The following is a 16719-nucleotide window of genomic DNA, read 5'->3' as shown; positions in this document are numbered from 1 at the left end:
TTTTTTTTTCAATAAATCTACACTACATTATTTAATGTATTTTCTGTAGCCAAGTTAGTACAGCTTTACTGCTAAAGATATAGAGAAAAAAGGCATTAAAAATAAGGTATCACATTTCTACTGCATAATGAGCCACATAATGTAACTAAAGCTGTGTTGAACTTCAGTGGGGTCCCTTGTAGTTAGTCTTGTAAGCACTGCGTATTGCACAGTGCAGAGATACTGCTGCTCCATGTTTTTTGTGTTTTTGGATGTGCATGCTTGTGTATGTGTGTGTGTGTGGATGCAAATGTGTAGAGGGATGCAGGCGTGTGTTTTTCACAGCGTGGCTAAACTAAATTATCCGCAGAGGTGTGCATTCCACTCTGAGAAATTGTGTACTACAAGACAGGCGAGTAAAGGGCGGCTGGGCGGGTGGATGCAGAGACAGAGACAAACCACAAGCAGAGAGGAAGAGAGAGAGAGATAAAAGGTGGATGGTTGTTATTGAGGAAGGAGTCTGTTGTTCCAGTATGGCAGACAAGTGCCACACTCTTAGACAGGGGCTAAGTAGGAGCAAGTTGGCCCACAGTCAGATTTGGGTAGCCGCGGTGCTTAATCATCCTAGGCTTGGTGCTGGATTTGACAGGTGAGTTATGAGCAGACGCTACAGGTAGGAGCCCCAGTCTTCCCACCGCTCACTGTGACCTTCGCTCTGCCCATAAATAATACAGAGACCATAAAAACCTGATTTAGAGTAACTGGGCCGACTCCATCTTTGCCTGGGTTAATCTTGGCTAGGTGTGGACAGGGTAGGTAGTGCAATACACCTGGGGGCTGACACAGATGACAGTGTGTCATGGAAACTTTTGTGTCCCTGCTACAGTTTACACCTATATCCAGATTTACAATACCAACATCTGAGTACTGCTTGGTAGCAAGTTCACCTTCTGACCTTTACTTTTCACAGTTTTGTACCTGTTGCTTTGAATCGCTATTTGATGTTTATCGGCCTTTTTTGTAAAGCCATTGCTACCTATGGCACTTATAGTCTTCCTCGCCTCTGTTATAACTGCTTATAAGCATATAGACTGTTCAGAGAGTTAAGATGCTCTATATATCTGACATCATGAATTTGTAATGTTTAATGGCGAGAGGTTAAACATTATGGTGAGACTGTGGGTTGTCTCTGAAATTCAGTGACTCGTAGCAATGATAGGTGAATAATGGTTAGGGATACAGAATGGGAAAGTATCATAACTTTCAGGCAAAGAGCACTATTACCTGATTACATTAAAGCATGGTAAATGCATTAGATGGTTACCTATGCAACCACAGCCTGGATTCTCCTCTATGGTGACCAAACATAAACCTGTCACCATCTTAGCTTTTTAAAAATCAAATGTTCCTGACACACTGAGTCATAAAGTAACCACACTGCTTTACCCTATTTGTATCTAAAAATTCTCTCTTGGCTTCCAAACGTGACATCATGCTTCATTAAATAAGATGTGAAATGAGCAAATGAGCCCATTAACTCATCAGAAAAGTTTGACTGGGGACATGGGTCAGTGGAGCCTAGGGATTTTTTTTTTCTAGAGACTTATTTCCCACTTCTTTTTTACAACCATAGGAGTTACCCCTGTTGGCCACTAGAGCAGGGCAATATGACCAAAAATATTTATCATGATATACATTTGAAAATTTGCGATAACGATATAACTGACGATATAATTGACACTAGACAAAATACTTTACAACTCCTCAGCTTTATTGGTGCAAAAAAACCCAACAAAACCCATCAATGTATTTTCACTTAAACAAGCAGCTGTTTTTTATGTGCATTAAAGTTATATAAAAAATTAACAGTGAAAATGCAAATTCCTTGCTGACAGTTTAACCAAAAGGCATTTCCAGTGGAAATTGGCCGACATATCCTCAGCATAACCATGTATAATATCCACAACACTTAAAAAGCGGTTATGCACACACAATACGGTAATATTATGTTGAAGCACAGTACGTATCACTCCGCGAGGCGCCTGCCTACGATAGCTGTAATGCTCCGACAATCCATCCAGCGGTGTGGCTTCGTAGCTTAGCAAAGTCATACTAAAACATTTGACAGATTTTCGAGCGCCGTGTACATAAAATCATTTCGAGGTCAGTAAAGACAACCAGAATTCATACATAAGACACACGGGATCATAAGGGGCACTGTCGATTTTCAGAAAAATCAAAGGATTGATTTTTGTGCCGTATTTTCAAAAAAAGTAATAACGACGGCCTGCTAGCATGCGCTACCAAAAATAGTGCTTTGTTCCACACCACTGAAGTTGCAGCATTTTTACAAACCAATTCTGGTTCATCCGTTTCATTTAACGATGCGCTTTCTCTCTTCTCATTCTGCGTCGCCGCCATGTGCGCATGTAAACAAAAGCACTGTGCATGCGCGTTTTACCCATATTCTATCGCGATATTTCATTTTCCGATCGTTGCCCAACATTGCACCGGTATTACCGTGACCGGTATGATATAGCCCAGCCCTATTGGCCACTAGAAAGAAAGAACTGGTTTCCTTTATAATGGGAAGGAGATTTGACACAGAGACAGAAACACGACTGACTTGTGAGACAGAGGGAACAAGGAGACAAGATGAGAAACGTGGAACACGGGGAAGGCAAGAAAACGGGAACCTAAAGCCTAAGAACAAATAGTATAACATAAGAATATAACATAAACATAATAATGAGAATCAAAACCATGAATAACAATAATTAAGGAATATAAATTAATCCACAACCACAAAACCGTGACTCTCTTGACTCTTTTGACTACTAGTAACCACTGGTTGCAAGGGAATAGTGTGTATTTCTTGTCCAGTTGTCAAGTGGTTACAAGAGGTTGCTACAATTGGGTAACATAGGTTGCAAAGAGGTTTGTAGCGCTGTCACAACATTCTCCTTGCAATTGCTATGGTTGCTAGCAGATTGCCATGGTTGGCGGTAGTTTGCATGAAAGTAAGTAAGTGGTAGTGGAACAATGAAGTGCAATGCAAACTGGTAAAAGAAACTACTTGGCTTTAAAGTAAAAGTTGAACCTTTTGTTAGGTGCCGGCCGGTTGCAGCAGTAAAGCGCAACCTTTGCTTTGAAATCAGACATTCTCAGTTTGTTTTCAGTTTGTTTTGCACTTAGTCAAGTTGCACTTCTACATGGTGTTTGGTTGGCTGCTAGCAACCAACAGAAACATAAAAAGGTTTTCGATACGGGACCCTTTGTGGGACCAATTATATCTAGTTACAACCTGCAAACTATGTGGGAATTCTCATTTTTCCCAGTTAGTCAGAGTTGCCAACAAGGTTTATGGCTGTGTGACTGAGACCTTAGCTTCGTAGCCTTCTTGCCTCTCTCACCAATAACAAAAAAAAAAGTTTAAAAAAAAAAGCATGGACCCTAGATTTCTCATAACTTTAAGCTTCAAGTGGCAAGCAAAGCATGTAGCAAGGCTTGTTCCTGAATCTGGTATATGGCAATGGGGTCCTAAAAAGACGTGTCAAAAATGACCTTCAGTGTTTTGGTTTTTGCTCAGACTGCTCATGCTTAATTTTCACGCAGGAGCTAAACTATTCAAGGCTGTTTTCATCCGTATGAAAGATCGCATCCTCCAATCTCATTAGGACTCTTTAAAAGGATGGTTTTGTGTTGATTTGATCATCCTTTTTCCAATTCAGACTCCTGTTTAGGGTTTTTTATCAATTTTTCAGGACTCATTCATCAGGACCCAAGTAAATTCTAATAAATTACTTTTATTAGAATTTACTCGGTTGTAAATGGTAAATGGCCTGTATTTGTATAGCGCTTTTAGTAGTAGTAACAATCCCTCTGTACAATGCACGCAGACAAACTCTGTCCTGGTTGCTGTAAGAATTCCTTTTAAAACTATTTTAAAAGAAAGAAATACAAACTGCATCGATGAAGGACGCGCATCCATCACCCTGGATGTTGGATTTAATTTTCCTTTGGATGCTAATGAGATAGTTGGAAAACTTCCAATGACAATTTTTCTAAATAGGTTGTTGCTGTTAGATTCGTTTTTTTCAGCAGCTTTGAAGCTATTGCATTTTAAAATGACTGTAAGTAGTTTCAGAGTTGTTAAGAGGCAAAAATATGAAAAGAAACCCCACTATTTTTGTGCAGCGTGTTATTTTATTGCAGCATAAATTGTTACGTAAAACATCTGTACCAAGGTAAACCTCAGACATCTCTATTTAAATGCTAATAGCAGCCTAAGGTAAGACCCTAATGTTACTGTACAGCATATCAGCTGCCTGCATTAAATCTCTTAGGGTTAATACCTGCGGTGGGTTCATTTCACTGCCAGTAATGATATTGTCTCAAGGTAACCTTTAATCAACCTTTGGACTTTATTTCTTTTTTCTGCCTCGCGGTGTCTGCTTTACACCAGGCGATTCCCTAACAACCTTATTGTTACTCGAAAGTCAGCTGTAATAAATCGTCAATTATTTCATCATGCGATTTATATTGGAGAGGAGTTATTTTAATTAAGAGATTCATTAAGTTAGTTCATTAATTTCCCCACAGGTGCCCCGGATTCTCGGGAGAATTTTCAAATCAATTCTGAGCCCTATTATTTAATATCAGATGGAAGAGTTGCTGAGCAAAAAAAAGGGGGCAGGTTCAGTGTGGTTTAATCTTCAGGTGGGTTATTCTCAGTCAATAAAAGAAATTAAAAATATATGTATCAAAGTTTATATATAGTCAGCTTTTAATTATCCCCTTATTTCAGCCACTACCATATCCCCTGAGTATTTGCCAGTATGACAGCCATAATCTTTTCTCCAGGCTGCTTAACTCCGAACTGACCATTGCACATAATTTCACTGAATTTGCCGCATATTGCATCTCAAGTCCTCTGCCTGCCCTCCAGCTGTGTACCATAGCTGTCAGCCTTACTCTGCTCCGGGTTGATGTATGCAGGATGCTATCTATCATTGCCACGACATTGCATATCCTCTTCAGTCTGACACGTTTGACAGGCACTCGCGCCCATTAATGCCATGGTATCACCTAGCTTGTTATCACTGTATCCACAAGGAGTTTACATTGCATGGCGTACAGTCGAGTCCTCCACTGTGGTGCGGGAGGATAATTTCCCCTGCTCTATTCTCTGAGCGAGCTTCTTGAATATGACTGCACACATGCTGAGTGGATAGTCAAGAGATCGTCCAGCTTCTCCAGGCTCAAAAGGCGTCAGTGATGGATGTGAAATGCTGGAAAGACATCGTAGGACAGAGTGTTGGCCCGCACCATCGATCACTCATGCAGAGCAGATGACACAGTTCTCTCTCGCTCTCTATCTCTCGCTCTCTCTCGCTACCAGCCTGCGAGTTTATCAGCGCTGCCCAGAATATTTAACAGGGAAGAGAGCGCACCCGTGGGATCTCATTTGCACAGGTGTCCATCTGGTAGAAGTTGTCTGGGATAATCTCCACATCATGTCACATTTGCATCCGGGCTTCAGGAAAAATGGCACACTTTACAGTAAGAGGAGCGTGTGGAGCCGTCCAGTTCGAGTGTAGGGGGGTGGGGGGCGTGGGATTGTTTGCAGACACTGTGGTGAAGACCAGTGTGTTTTCGCGCTAATCCACGAGGCAGCTAATGCCTCGCAATTATGTAAGGATTTAACATGTTTGTAATTGTTTGTTGGTTCAGCTCAATTTGTGTAACCAGCTTTAGTTGGAAAATTAGCTGTGAGATTTTCCTAAACACTGCCAATTTGTTGGTCTTTTAACCAGGGGGGGGATTTGCTGCAGTAGGGCTGAAGAGTACTTGTCAATTGTGACAGTCTTATTAGGCGGTTTGGGCAAAGAAAAGGTGCCCCTATTGCATAAATTGATCATCAAGGACCTTTGCTTCTGTTCCCCCCCTCCTCCTTTAAATAGCACAACTTTCCCAGCGAATCAATGGCTTCATCGATTCCCCAAGTTGGGTTAAGAATTACTCGAGCAGCAGATCCGATCTCAAAATCGCTGTCACATTAATGACACAAAGAGGATTGCTGCTTGTGCTTAGCAGCTGGATCGCTTCTTCTCACGGGGCTGTCCGTGAAGCGACACCCACTCAGGCAGGCCTAGATCTCATCCAGGATACCTCGAGCTTGCCTGCATACGAGCGCTTGACTCACATTTAGACACACAAATCACTGAAGGTGCGCGCCGCAGTGCCGAGCAGTAAAATGAAATGTTTATTCCAGCGTGGATTAATACTCTGCCGTATCTGCGAAGCCAGGCGAGCATGGAGTCTCCAAACATCACGAGTAATCTCGCATTTTACGCCGTCTCTCCCTCGCGTTATAAATTCTCTTCTTTATGTGTATGACCTGAGCACTTACAGTACATCAGTTGTAGCAAGTCATTTTCTGCTAGCTCGCACTGTATCTGCGAAAACGCATGAAAACAAAAGGCAGTCTTCGAGTGCTGTTGACTGTAAGCGCTCTAGCTCTTCAATAACACCCATTGGTTTTTCATTAGGACACATGTACTGTATATATACAAATATATATATTCATATGCACAGATTAGCTGATTATGCATCATTGCTGTTCATTGTTGGAATCAGTAGTTATTCAGCATTAAAGGCAGGTTTTCCTTTAAAAGAAATCAAAGGTTTCTCTGTGTCTCCTTCTGTTGCGTTTAATGATTCACATTCAATCCCAGGAATTAGCCCAGGAATTTTTGATTGAGCGGCTCGGAGATGGACTGCTGACAGCTTCTCGGCTCAGCAGCTGGCAAGAGCTCAAAAAGTGACGCGGGTCCATTTGTTACACTGACCGATTTGTTAACGTTTTATCTTTTGCAGGAACTCCACGTATTGCATGAAGGTGTCCATGTCCCTCACGGTGGCGGAGAATGACACAGACCTCTGCTACAACTCCAAAATGAGGTTCTTTGAGAAGGCGGAGCTGAGCAAAAGCAAAGACATCATCTGCCCAGGCATTGAGGATTATGTACAGCAAGGAATGGAGCCTGAGATCGTGTGGTACAAGGTATGGTTAGAGTTTTTCATCAGCTATCACTCTATCAACAAAGGGTTAGGGTCGTGTTTTGGTTAAACTTAGCTTTAAATACCACATTTTCAAGCGGTCAAACAAAAAGAGAAAAATATTGCTTGTTGTGTGGAGAGTTGGGAGGCCCACAGTGGAACCGACCTGGCAGGCCTTCTGTGTCCAACAGGCCTCTTTGCCAGAGCTCGTAGGCGCAGCTCGGGGGCCAATTTATCAAATGTGAAAGTGTGCTTGATTAGGTGGCCACTTCCATTTCCCGCGGAATCAAATTAAAATAGCAGATAATGCCAGTGGGATCCACACCCTCCAGTTATTGGCTCTCACTTTGTTGGTGGGCTGATTCAATCCTGCAAGACGCTTCCCACAGTGCCCTAGTTTTTTTTGCCTCAGGTGGCCCAAAAGTTGAAAGGCTGTTTCTAAAAGTCCATGCCTACTTCATGATCGCCACCTACGTGGCTACATGGGCTGTGGAGATAGAAAATAAGACTCGTGTTGTACTTTAGGTTGTTTTCTGTGTGTACCTGGCTCCAGTGTAGTGTTTACCAGCTATTCACAGATTTTAACTGATCAGGTAAATTATCAGTGACTGAAACTAAAAGCTAGTCTCTTCATTACAAGCTGAACTCCATTTTTAACACATGTGCGCATAGGAAAAATGTCCTTTCAAATCCAAACAAATACTGAAAACACAGTTAGAAACCAATCCTACGATACACAGTATTTTGTCAGTGCAGTTATAGAGTAGCCAGGTCTGTCATTCTGTGTTGGAATCTGCTCCCTGCTGCTTGTTGGGCACACGGAGCCCGATTTTGATGTGAAAGGAAACAACCAGTACCCAGAATGATTTTCACATTCATCACATTCTGTACAAATTTGTTATCCGTGCTGATGTTGTCATCCTCACTTTTTGCTTATGTTTAGAACTCTTCACATGTGTCGCGATGAGAACGGAGGTTTCCTTAAAGCTCCAGAACCAACATTGTGTAGCAGAGTCACCTTAATTAACCTTAATGAAAATGTCTTGTGCAAAATATATATTATAAAATGCTTGGTTTCTCTGACACACAGGCCTACAGACTGTACTGGACCCACTGGTAACCACCGGTAACTACGGAAAAGTGCATATTGCCCAGGAAACCTTGTGGTTACTTGCTAACAGATTGTTATAGTTTCTGCAGAATAATATAATAACTTGGCTGCAAACACTTGCCGACTAGCAAACTCTGAAGAGTATGATGCTAACTGGAAATATAGACTGTTTACCTTTAGTGTACAAATTATTTCTTATCATATAAATCAGCACATTTAAGATAAGATAGGATAACCTTTATTAGTCCCACACGTGGGAAATTTGGTCTCTGTTTCTAATTTGCATCTCACTTTTAGAAGTTCAACTACTGTTTCATAGTTAGTTAGTAAATGCAAACTACAGGCGACTGTGACAGTGTGCTAGTAATCAAAGCAACTGCAAGGAGGTTTTGTCAGCCAGCCTCTAGCCTTGTGTGACTGAACCTTCATACGCTGGATAGAGGTGGGTGGGTGGGACCCACCATCTGTTCAAATTGTCTGATTTCGAGGGGCAGCAAATCAGTGGAAAACTGACTTATAAAAGAATAAATGAAGCTAAAAAAAAGAAGCTTATTTCAGAGACTGTTACAGTGTATAACAAATAGGAATTATTTTGAACTTGGAATCATGCAAAGCTACCCTAGTAAAGTCCAAGATAAAAATATGTAGATGAAAATGAACAGAATTAGCCCCCTTTAATGAACCCATTAAGTTAATAATAGTTTTCTAATTTAAGACCTGAAACTGCAGCCCATTAGGCCAATATAATGTAATGTTTCTTATTCACTCTGACTCAATATACTCTCACATAAAAAAAACATTTTTTATATGTGTATTAATATATATTATTAAACTGGTGCTTATTTTTTCCAATTATTCCAATATATAATTTGGCCTCGGTGTGTTATTTTGGGCTCTTACAGCTCCTGATGCTGAAATAATTTCCTGTTCACACTGATTGCCTCTGATTGGCTCCAGAGATGTTACCAAGCAACCGAGCAAATACTGATGATGCAACCCAATGAAGTAAATCCTAAAATCACTAAGAGTTTAGGAAGGAACTTACAGATAAACCCAGTAATGATTTTACAAATAGGTGGTGCAGCTTAATTTGGTGCTGCAGTCCTGCCTCAGAATGATAAATGCGCAGGCACCCGGTCTCATACATCACAGTTTAAAAGAGTATTTGTGTCGGGACAACAGGAGCTCACTAAACTAATGTCTGAAATCTGGCATCAAACAAAGTTTGTGTGCTGTGTGATATGATATGAGGTCTCTCTGCTATAAAGCTGCTGGAGTATTTTATGATACGGTGTTTAGTTATAGAGGTTCTCTACAGATTTAGTTGTTTTGTTTTTAAAATCTGATATACTTTGAAGCTGAGACTGAATCTGACAGGCATCGATGTGAAAGTACAGTAAATTCAGATATAATAATTAATACACAAAAAGCACTGAGAGCATTTGGTCATAAAACTGTGAACTGTGTTAAATTTAACACCACAAATCTAGTAGGCAAAGGAGATCAATAAATCCAAGCAATATATAGTACTGTGCAAAAATCTTGATACTTCCCTTTCATTTTGCTAAGAAAATGAGAAATATAAAAGCTGAAAACATACACGGGAATACAGTAAATAAGTCAAACAGAGCTTCCCTTTTATGCTGTTCTCTGTCAACATGATCCCACATGATTTTTGTCCACAATGAGTTCACAATAAACAAAAATATAATGAATAAAAAGTAAAATAATACATTCTGTCAATATAATTACAGTCTGCACAGTGATATACCAGAACTTTGCAAATATGTCATTTTGCACATTCATTTCTTATATGCGATTGGTTTCTAACTGTGTTTTCAGGATTTGTTTGGATTTGAAAGGCCAAACGTCGTGCTGACAGATGTCTTTCAGTTACTACAGCAGCACACTTCCTTTTCTTATATGAAATATCTGAAGGATTAAATGTGTAGTTAAAGTTCTTAACACTGTCTAGAGTTGTTCATTGGTTCGGCTCATGATGTCCAGAGTACAGATTATATGACATTTGAATGCAAGTTTGTCATCATACCACTTGATACTGTCCATCCATCCATTCGCTTCCGCTTATCCTTTTCAGGGTCGCGGGGGGCGCTGGAGCCTATCCCAGCTGTCATAGGGCGAGAGGCAGGGTACACCCTGGACAGGTCGCCAGTTTGTCGCAGGGCCAACACACAGGGACAGACAACCATTCACACTCACATTCACTCGCACATTCACACCTAGTGGCAATTTGGATTATCCAATTAACCTATCCCCACAAGTTGCATGTCTTTGGACGGTGGGAGGAAGCCGGAGTACCCGGAGAGAACCGGGTACTCTCCTAGTATCAAGTGAACTCCGTGGGTTCACTTGATACTGGAAATGTGAAAATTATTGTAGCCCCGCCCTCTTACTTTAAAGAAACCAGTGTTCATGCTTTACATTTACAAGTTGTATCTCCATCCTCTTGTTTTGTCTTTAAAAAAACAAAACAAAACAGGAGTGCAAGCCAAAGCAGTGGAGACAAACCATTGAAAGGAAGAAGGACATTCTCTCCATCAAGGAAGTACGGGAAGATGACATTGGGAATTACACGTGTGAAGTGCCGTTTGGGAACTTTGTGGTGCGAAGGACTACTGAGCTATCAGTCACAGGTAAGGAAGTATCCTGCCTTTCCTCATTTTTCTCCCTCCTGCTGCTTTTGTGAAGATTTTCACTGAAGTGAAGTAGAAACTCCAGCAAAAATAAGTGCCACGAACCGCACGCAGAAAGATCAATGGAAAATCCGTTGTCATTCAGTGAATTTCTAAACAAATGTACTTCCACAGAACATCCTTTTTGTTGCTAATGCTTCTGAGCGTACTGTCTGGTGATTATTTTCCACAGTTGCTTCGAGTCACTTAAAACCCCCCAAAATTAAGCTTTTTAAAGCTGATCACTGCACCTTTTGCCAAAGTGTCGCAGTCAATAGCGTCGCTGTGACTTCCAGGCTGCTTTAATTGCTTAGCAGTGGAATTCACCCAGAGCCACTTCAGCACTTTTTTTCTTAAGGCTGCTGAAATATTTAAGTCTGAACCTAAAGCAGGTGACAGATTTCTTGTCAGTGTCACAGCCAAGGTTGACAAGCCATGCACTATCCCACAATTTACAGCTTAATTATCTCTCTCTCTTTCTTTCCTTTTTTTTTTTTTAAAGGCATATAGTATGTGAAGGGAATCAGGCTGCAGAGTTTTCCTGAGTAAAGTGTGTGATCAATAAACAGAGTCATAATTTTTTTTATTGTTGCCTGCTTTATTTATTTGAATCTTATGCTAGAACTCCTACTAAAGTTTCCTCACTACCAAGCTTTAAACATAATCAATCTTCAGGGAAATAAGGTTGCTTGCTGGATATAAAACGGCCCTGCATGGCTGATCTGAACCAGTGGAAAATGCTAATGTAAAAGTGGAGCTCGTGTTCTTTTGACTGCCTTCATACGACCACAGCTTCTCCTCTCTGTGACTCATTTGGCTCGGCGCACCTTTCCTGTGCTAGCTCATGTCTGCAAGGATACAAACAAATGCCAGATGACGCACAGCTGGGAAGAATAAAAAAACAAACAAAAAGAAAACAGGAAGAAAAAGAGGAAGAGCAGAGGGAAGCAGTTTGGGACAGGCAGAGAAACTGTTAGGATTCAGCACAGCCGTCGTCATCATCACCTCCATTGCTGTGTGACGATCAGACGGAGCGATGGCTTTTAACTGCTACTGGATTGCACATTGTAGTGCCTTTTCTTTTCTTTTTTTTAAGAGACTCCAGCGAAGGCCGAGCAAAGTCATACATCATTTTCTCACCAGCCTCAAAATGTCATCCCAACAGTCTTAATCTCTCTATCTACAGTAGAGACATTCAGCATTTCAAAACAGGTAGCAAAAGATGATTGATGATTGGGCCGTGGCAGTAAAGCAGGCATTTATGACTTTTTCAAAAGAAATACACCCTTCAAGCAGTCTGCTAGAGGTGTGGATACTTTTTTTTTTGCTTTTCTTTGCGAGAGCCCTTAAATGGTCTGGAAAAATTAATAGATGAATAGAGGAATATGCGTCTCTCTTTTTGTTGAAGTGATTAGAATGACTTTTGTCTAATTCCACAGCAGCAGTAGGTCTCTGGCTGGAACTGTTAGGATATAAACTGAACAATTTTTACCCATTCTGACCTTTGCTGTAAGTTTTAAGATGCAATTGTGTGCCTCGAGGCAAAAAAGTGTGATACAAGTTCCCATTGTTATTTCTTGAAACTTGGAGTTCTTTTTATCTTTTGGAAAGCAACGCCAGTGTTCACTCTGCTTTTGGCTCAGTTGCTTTCCTTTTAGACAGAATTGCTTTCCTCAGAGTTTTGGATTTATTTATATATTTTCCAGTTTTGATTGAAGAAGTTTGGAGTTTTTGCACGGAGCGGTTTTCTTTTGTGCAGCGCTGCCATGGTGGCTATACCGATCATGCTAACTAGCCTGTAGTTTTGATGTGTCTCCTGGTTCTGTCTGCTGTCTGTGCTTCTGCACACATGAAACACATCGTGTCCTAAGGAAAAGGGTTTTGTTCTTGGAAAGAGCTCCTGTGCTTGGTGTTTAGATCAGCAATTGCACAAGCTTTCATATTCTGGCGGAATCACAGTAAATAAGCTTTGCAAAATTCCTAAAGAACGCTTAAAAATAAGCATCCACTGGCTTCATATTAAATTGGGTTTTTTTTGGGGTTTGTTTGTTTGGGCAAAACACCCAAGTTTGTCTAATTTTCTCAATTAATCATGTTAACAAGCGTTCTAGAGCTCAATTGTTTAGGAAATTGTCAGCCATTTATCCACATTATATTTCTATCTAAAAGGCCAATGTGAAAAATAAAGGATGAAATTCTACAAGTAACAAAACAGCATCGCAAACAAACTGTTCTTCCAAATTAATACATAAGAGTTTGTAACTAACTGTGCCTTGATTTTTGGGCTACAATTCAGTTCATACATCATTTTTTAACCATGTGGCACTGGATTAAAAGCAGGATGACCACCTCCACCAGGCAACCACTAACCAAGAATGAGTGGTTGCCTGGTGATTGCATTGAATTTTTTCAGTTTCAGTCATCAATTACAACCAGTTGCCATGACCAAACTGTCGCCCAGAAGTTGAGGGCATTAAATGTTCACCTTTCGATCGTAAAGAATGTGACTTGTCTACAGACTATTGCAGTTTGACTCCAACTGCATTGACTCAGACAGATTGTTGAAGGTTTGCAAATAATTGCTGTCTCATTTATAAATCCAGATAAATTACCAACATGCTGCCATCAGTCTGAATGAGTCTTTGTTAATGAACACAACTACATGAGACTCAGCTTATCTGGCTGCCAGCTGTTTGTATTCTGGATCTGTTTTTTTTATAAAAGCAACTTTGATAAGTGTCGATGTCATTCTGCAGTTTACTAATTTTACCTGATGCAGTTGCAAACTGATAGCAGACTTGACTGCGAGTGGTTGCAGACTTGGTCGCCGTCTTTGAAGAAACCAAGTCCATTGGTCACAATCACAGTAATTGTGGTTGCGCGTTGGTCTCCAAGCACCATTTTCAATTCAATTAAAAATGTATTTCTATAGCACCTTTAAAAGCAAGAGTTTTTTCGCAATTTGACTGTTGTATCATGGCGCCTTTCACCTAACTAGCATGAGTATATGCTTAATGAGTGTTTAGTTAGATACAGAAAATATAAGATATTTCTTGATAGACATACTATTTCACCACAAATCCTGGTTGACTTGCCAAGATTTGTGGTGAATTTGGCTAAGCAAGTAGCTTATTTACAATCATCACTATGTCCTTCCATTTTTCCACATGGCTGTCAAATTATCACAACACAGGAAGTTGGAAAAATCACCAAGTAACCATGGACTTTTGGATCATTGAGTCACTTTCAGAGTTACTGTTTGTGTTGGGAGTTTGTGTGGAGTTGTATACATAACCTGAAGGCTTGAGAAAAATGTGAAACATTTATATGCGTTGGGTTCCTCCTCGTGTTTCCAGTCAAGTTCAAGAACTGCAGCATCGTGGATACACGCCAGAGAGGGAGCAGTGGGAATAGCTGTTTTTTTTTAATGTGATGTTTGGTTAGGAAATCAAGTAACACTACAATGTACGAAGGACTCTTTCTACTGCCAAAGCTGCTTGACTTGTTTTTTTTGTCAGTTGGGGGTCCAGAATCACGCTGTTGTTGCTGCTGTGTGCTTTGCAATTCTGTATTTGTAGAATTTTAGTGTTTTGCACATATCCTCCTGGACTCCTTGGCTGTTCACCAACATGAGTACGTTTTGTCCCCAATTTCTGTCAAACATGAGAAATCTAGCGGGGCCTTTTATTTCCAATCATTCAATCTAACTCACTCTAAATGGCGTCGTCTCCCAAAATACTAATGAGAGCCTGGATATCTTTTTGGTAATCAATACAGACGACGCAGTAAAATATGGGTTAGTGCTGTGTTGGGTGTCGTCATTGTTGGCAACATCTACTTGACCAAATATAGCTCCTCTAAAGTGCAGCTCTTGAGTAATTCCGGGAACTTTCGTATAAGATGGTAAACAACATCGGATAATGGCAAGTCTTTACTGTTAATTGCATTCCTGCTTTGCAAAAGGGATTCAAGGACTCTAGATAGTTGTCCAGACCTGAACTTTACATCTGAATACTGTCACGGCGAGTGAGGTGAGCCGTGTGGAGGCAATGAAGGAGGATCCAAACGCAGGCAGTCGTGAAGGTGTGAAGGTGGTTTATTGAGCATGAAAGTAAATACAAACGGCAAAGGGAGCTATGACTAACTAGACTGGGAACAAACTAACTACAGAACACGAACCTGAACATGAGCAGAAACACTTAGCGGTTGACAGCAGGGAAACACACAGATGACGCAGGGTGGAATACACAGACGGACCAGCAACTACAATGACGGCAGACATGACTTAAATACACGGAGAATCACAGGGGAATTACACACAGGTGGTGGACACAGCTGGGAATGATCACAAGACGAGACAAAGGTAAAACTGAACACACTCACATGAGACGCAGACCATCACAATAAAACAGGAACAAGAAACCATCACACTAAGACACAAACTCGACAGAGAGACAGACAGACAATGGCACATGGAGCTAGACAAATACTAAGCAGACACAACCGAAGAACAAATCCTAAACACCACAGAAACATGAAACTCAAATAATAAACATCATCATCATCAACACTACAAGAGAACAAGAAAACAATCCCTGATGCAAACTAAAACATAATAAAACTCAAACTACTGGGTCCAACGGACCCAGAACCGTGACAGTACCCCCCCCCCTCAAAGGGCTGGCTCCCGACAGCCCCAAACAAAAAAGCACAAAGCACCAAGCCAGGGCGGGCGGAGGGGGTCCAGGAAGGAGGGTCTGAAACAAAAACAAGGAGCACAAGAGACCAGAATAAACCAAAAACAGGCCAACACAAAACAAGACCATACACGAGTCCACAGTAAAGTCCGGGGGCCGACAACACAAGAGCCGAAACAGTTCAGGGGGCCGACCCTGCACACAGCAACGGCGGCGACAGGCAAACAGTTCTGGAGGCCGACCGTGCGTGCAGCAACGGCGGCGAGGAAGCAGGTCCGGGGGCCGACCGTGCGGACGGAAACGGTGGCGCGAATACAGTTCTGGAGGCCGACCGCGCACACGGCAACGGCGGGCAAACAGTTCCGGAGGCCGACCACGTGGAAGGCAGTGGCGGCCACCGAGCAGGTCCGGAGGACGGCCGCGATGCCAGCGGCGGCGACGAACACCTTCCGGAGGCCGTCCCCGAAGGCCATGATGCCATCTCAGAGGCCCGGAAAACGGCCGGCAGAGGCGAGGCGGAACGGGTCGAGCTGGCACCGACGGCGGCGTGGCAACCACAGGACCAGACGAGGCGGGACCAGACGAGGACGAAGCAGAGGCAGGACCAGGCGAGGACGAAGCAGAGGCTGGACCAGGCGAGGACGAAGCAGAGGCTGGACCAGGCGAAGATGATGAAGACACGGAGGCTGGACCAGGCGAAGATGATGAAGACACGGAGGCTGGACCAGGCGAAGATGATGAAGACGGCAGCGGGACGGCTGCGGAACCTGACGGCAGCGGGACGGCTGCGGAACCTGATGGCAGCGGGACGGCTGCGGAACCTGACGGCGGTGATGCTACAGAAGGTGATGTGGAGATGTGCTGGCTGGGTCCTCCAGGACCACCAGCAGATGTGAGGATGTGCTGGGTGGGCTCCACGGGCCCTCCAGCAGACGAGGCTTGAGGCTGGCTGGGTTCTCCTAAACCCCCAGCAGACGACACTTGAGGCTGGCTGGGTTCTCCTAAACCCCCAGCAGACGACACTTGAGGCTGGCCGGGCTCCTCAGGCCCTCCAGCCGACGAGGCAGGACGCTGGCTGGGTTCTCCTAAACCCCCAGCAGACGACACTTGAGGCTGGCTGGGTTCTCCTAAACCCCCAGCAGACGACACTTGAGGCTGGCTGGGTTCTCCTAAACCC

General features: G+C 42.4%; 1 protein-coding gene across 2 annotated transcripts in view; it reads left to right on the top strand.

Moving 5' to 3' along the window:
- Positions 1-16719, top strand: part of LOC308393891 (interleukin-1 receptor accessory protein-like 1-B) — a 352568-nt gene that overhangs the window by 143554 nt on the left and 192295 nt on the right. For both annotated transcript variants that reach the window (XM_080877919.1, XM_080877918.1), the window contains exons 4-5: positions 6859-7045; positions 10653-10806. In XM_080877919.1, coding sequence (XP_080734045.1) covers positions 6859-7045; positions 10653-10806 — 341 coding nt within the window. The remainder of the gene's footprint in view (positions 1-6858; positions 7046-10652; positions 10807-16719) is intronic.

The sequence above is a fragment of the Rhamphochromis sp. 'chilingali' genome (genome assembly GCF_963969265.1).
Source record: "Rhamphochromis sp. 'chilingali' genome assembly, chromosome: 3".
Taxonomy (NCBI): Eukaryota; Metazoa; Chordata; class Actinopteri; order Cichliformes; family Cichlidae; genus Rhamphochromis; species Rhamphochromis sp. 'chilingali'.
Note: the sequence above shows the minus strand (reverse complement) of the source record. Positions and strands in the feature narration are given on the sequence as shown.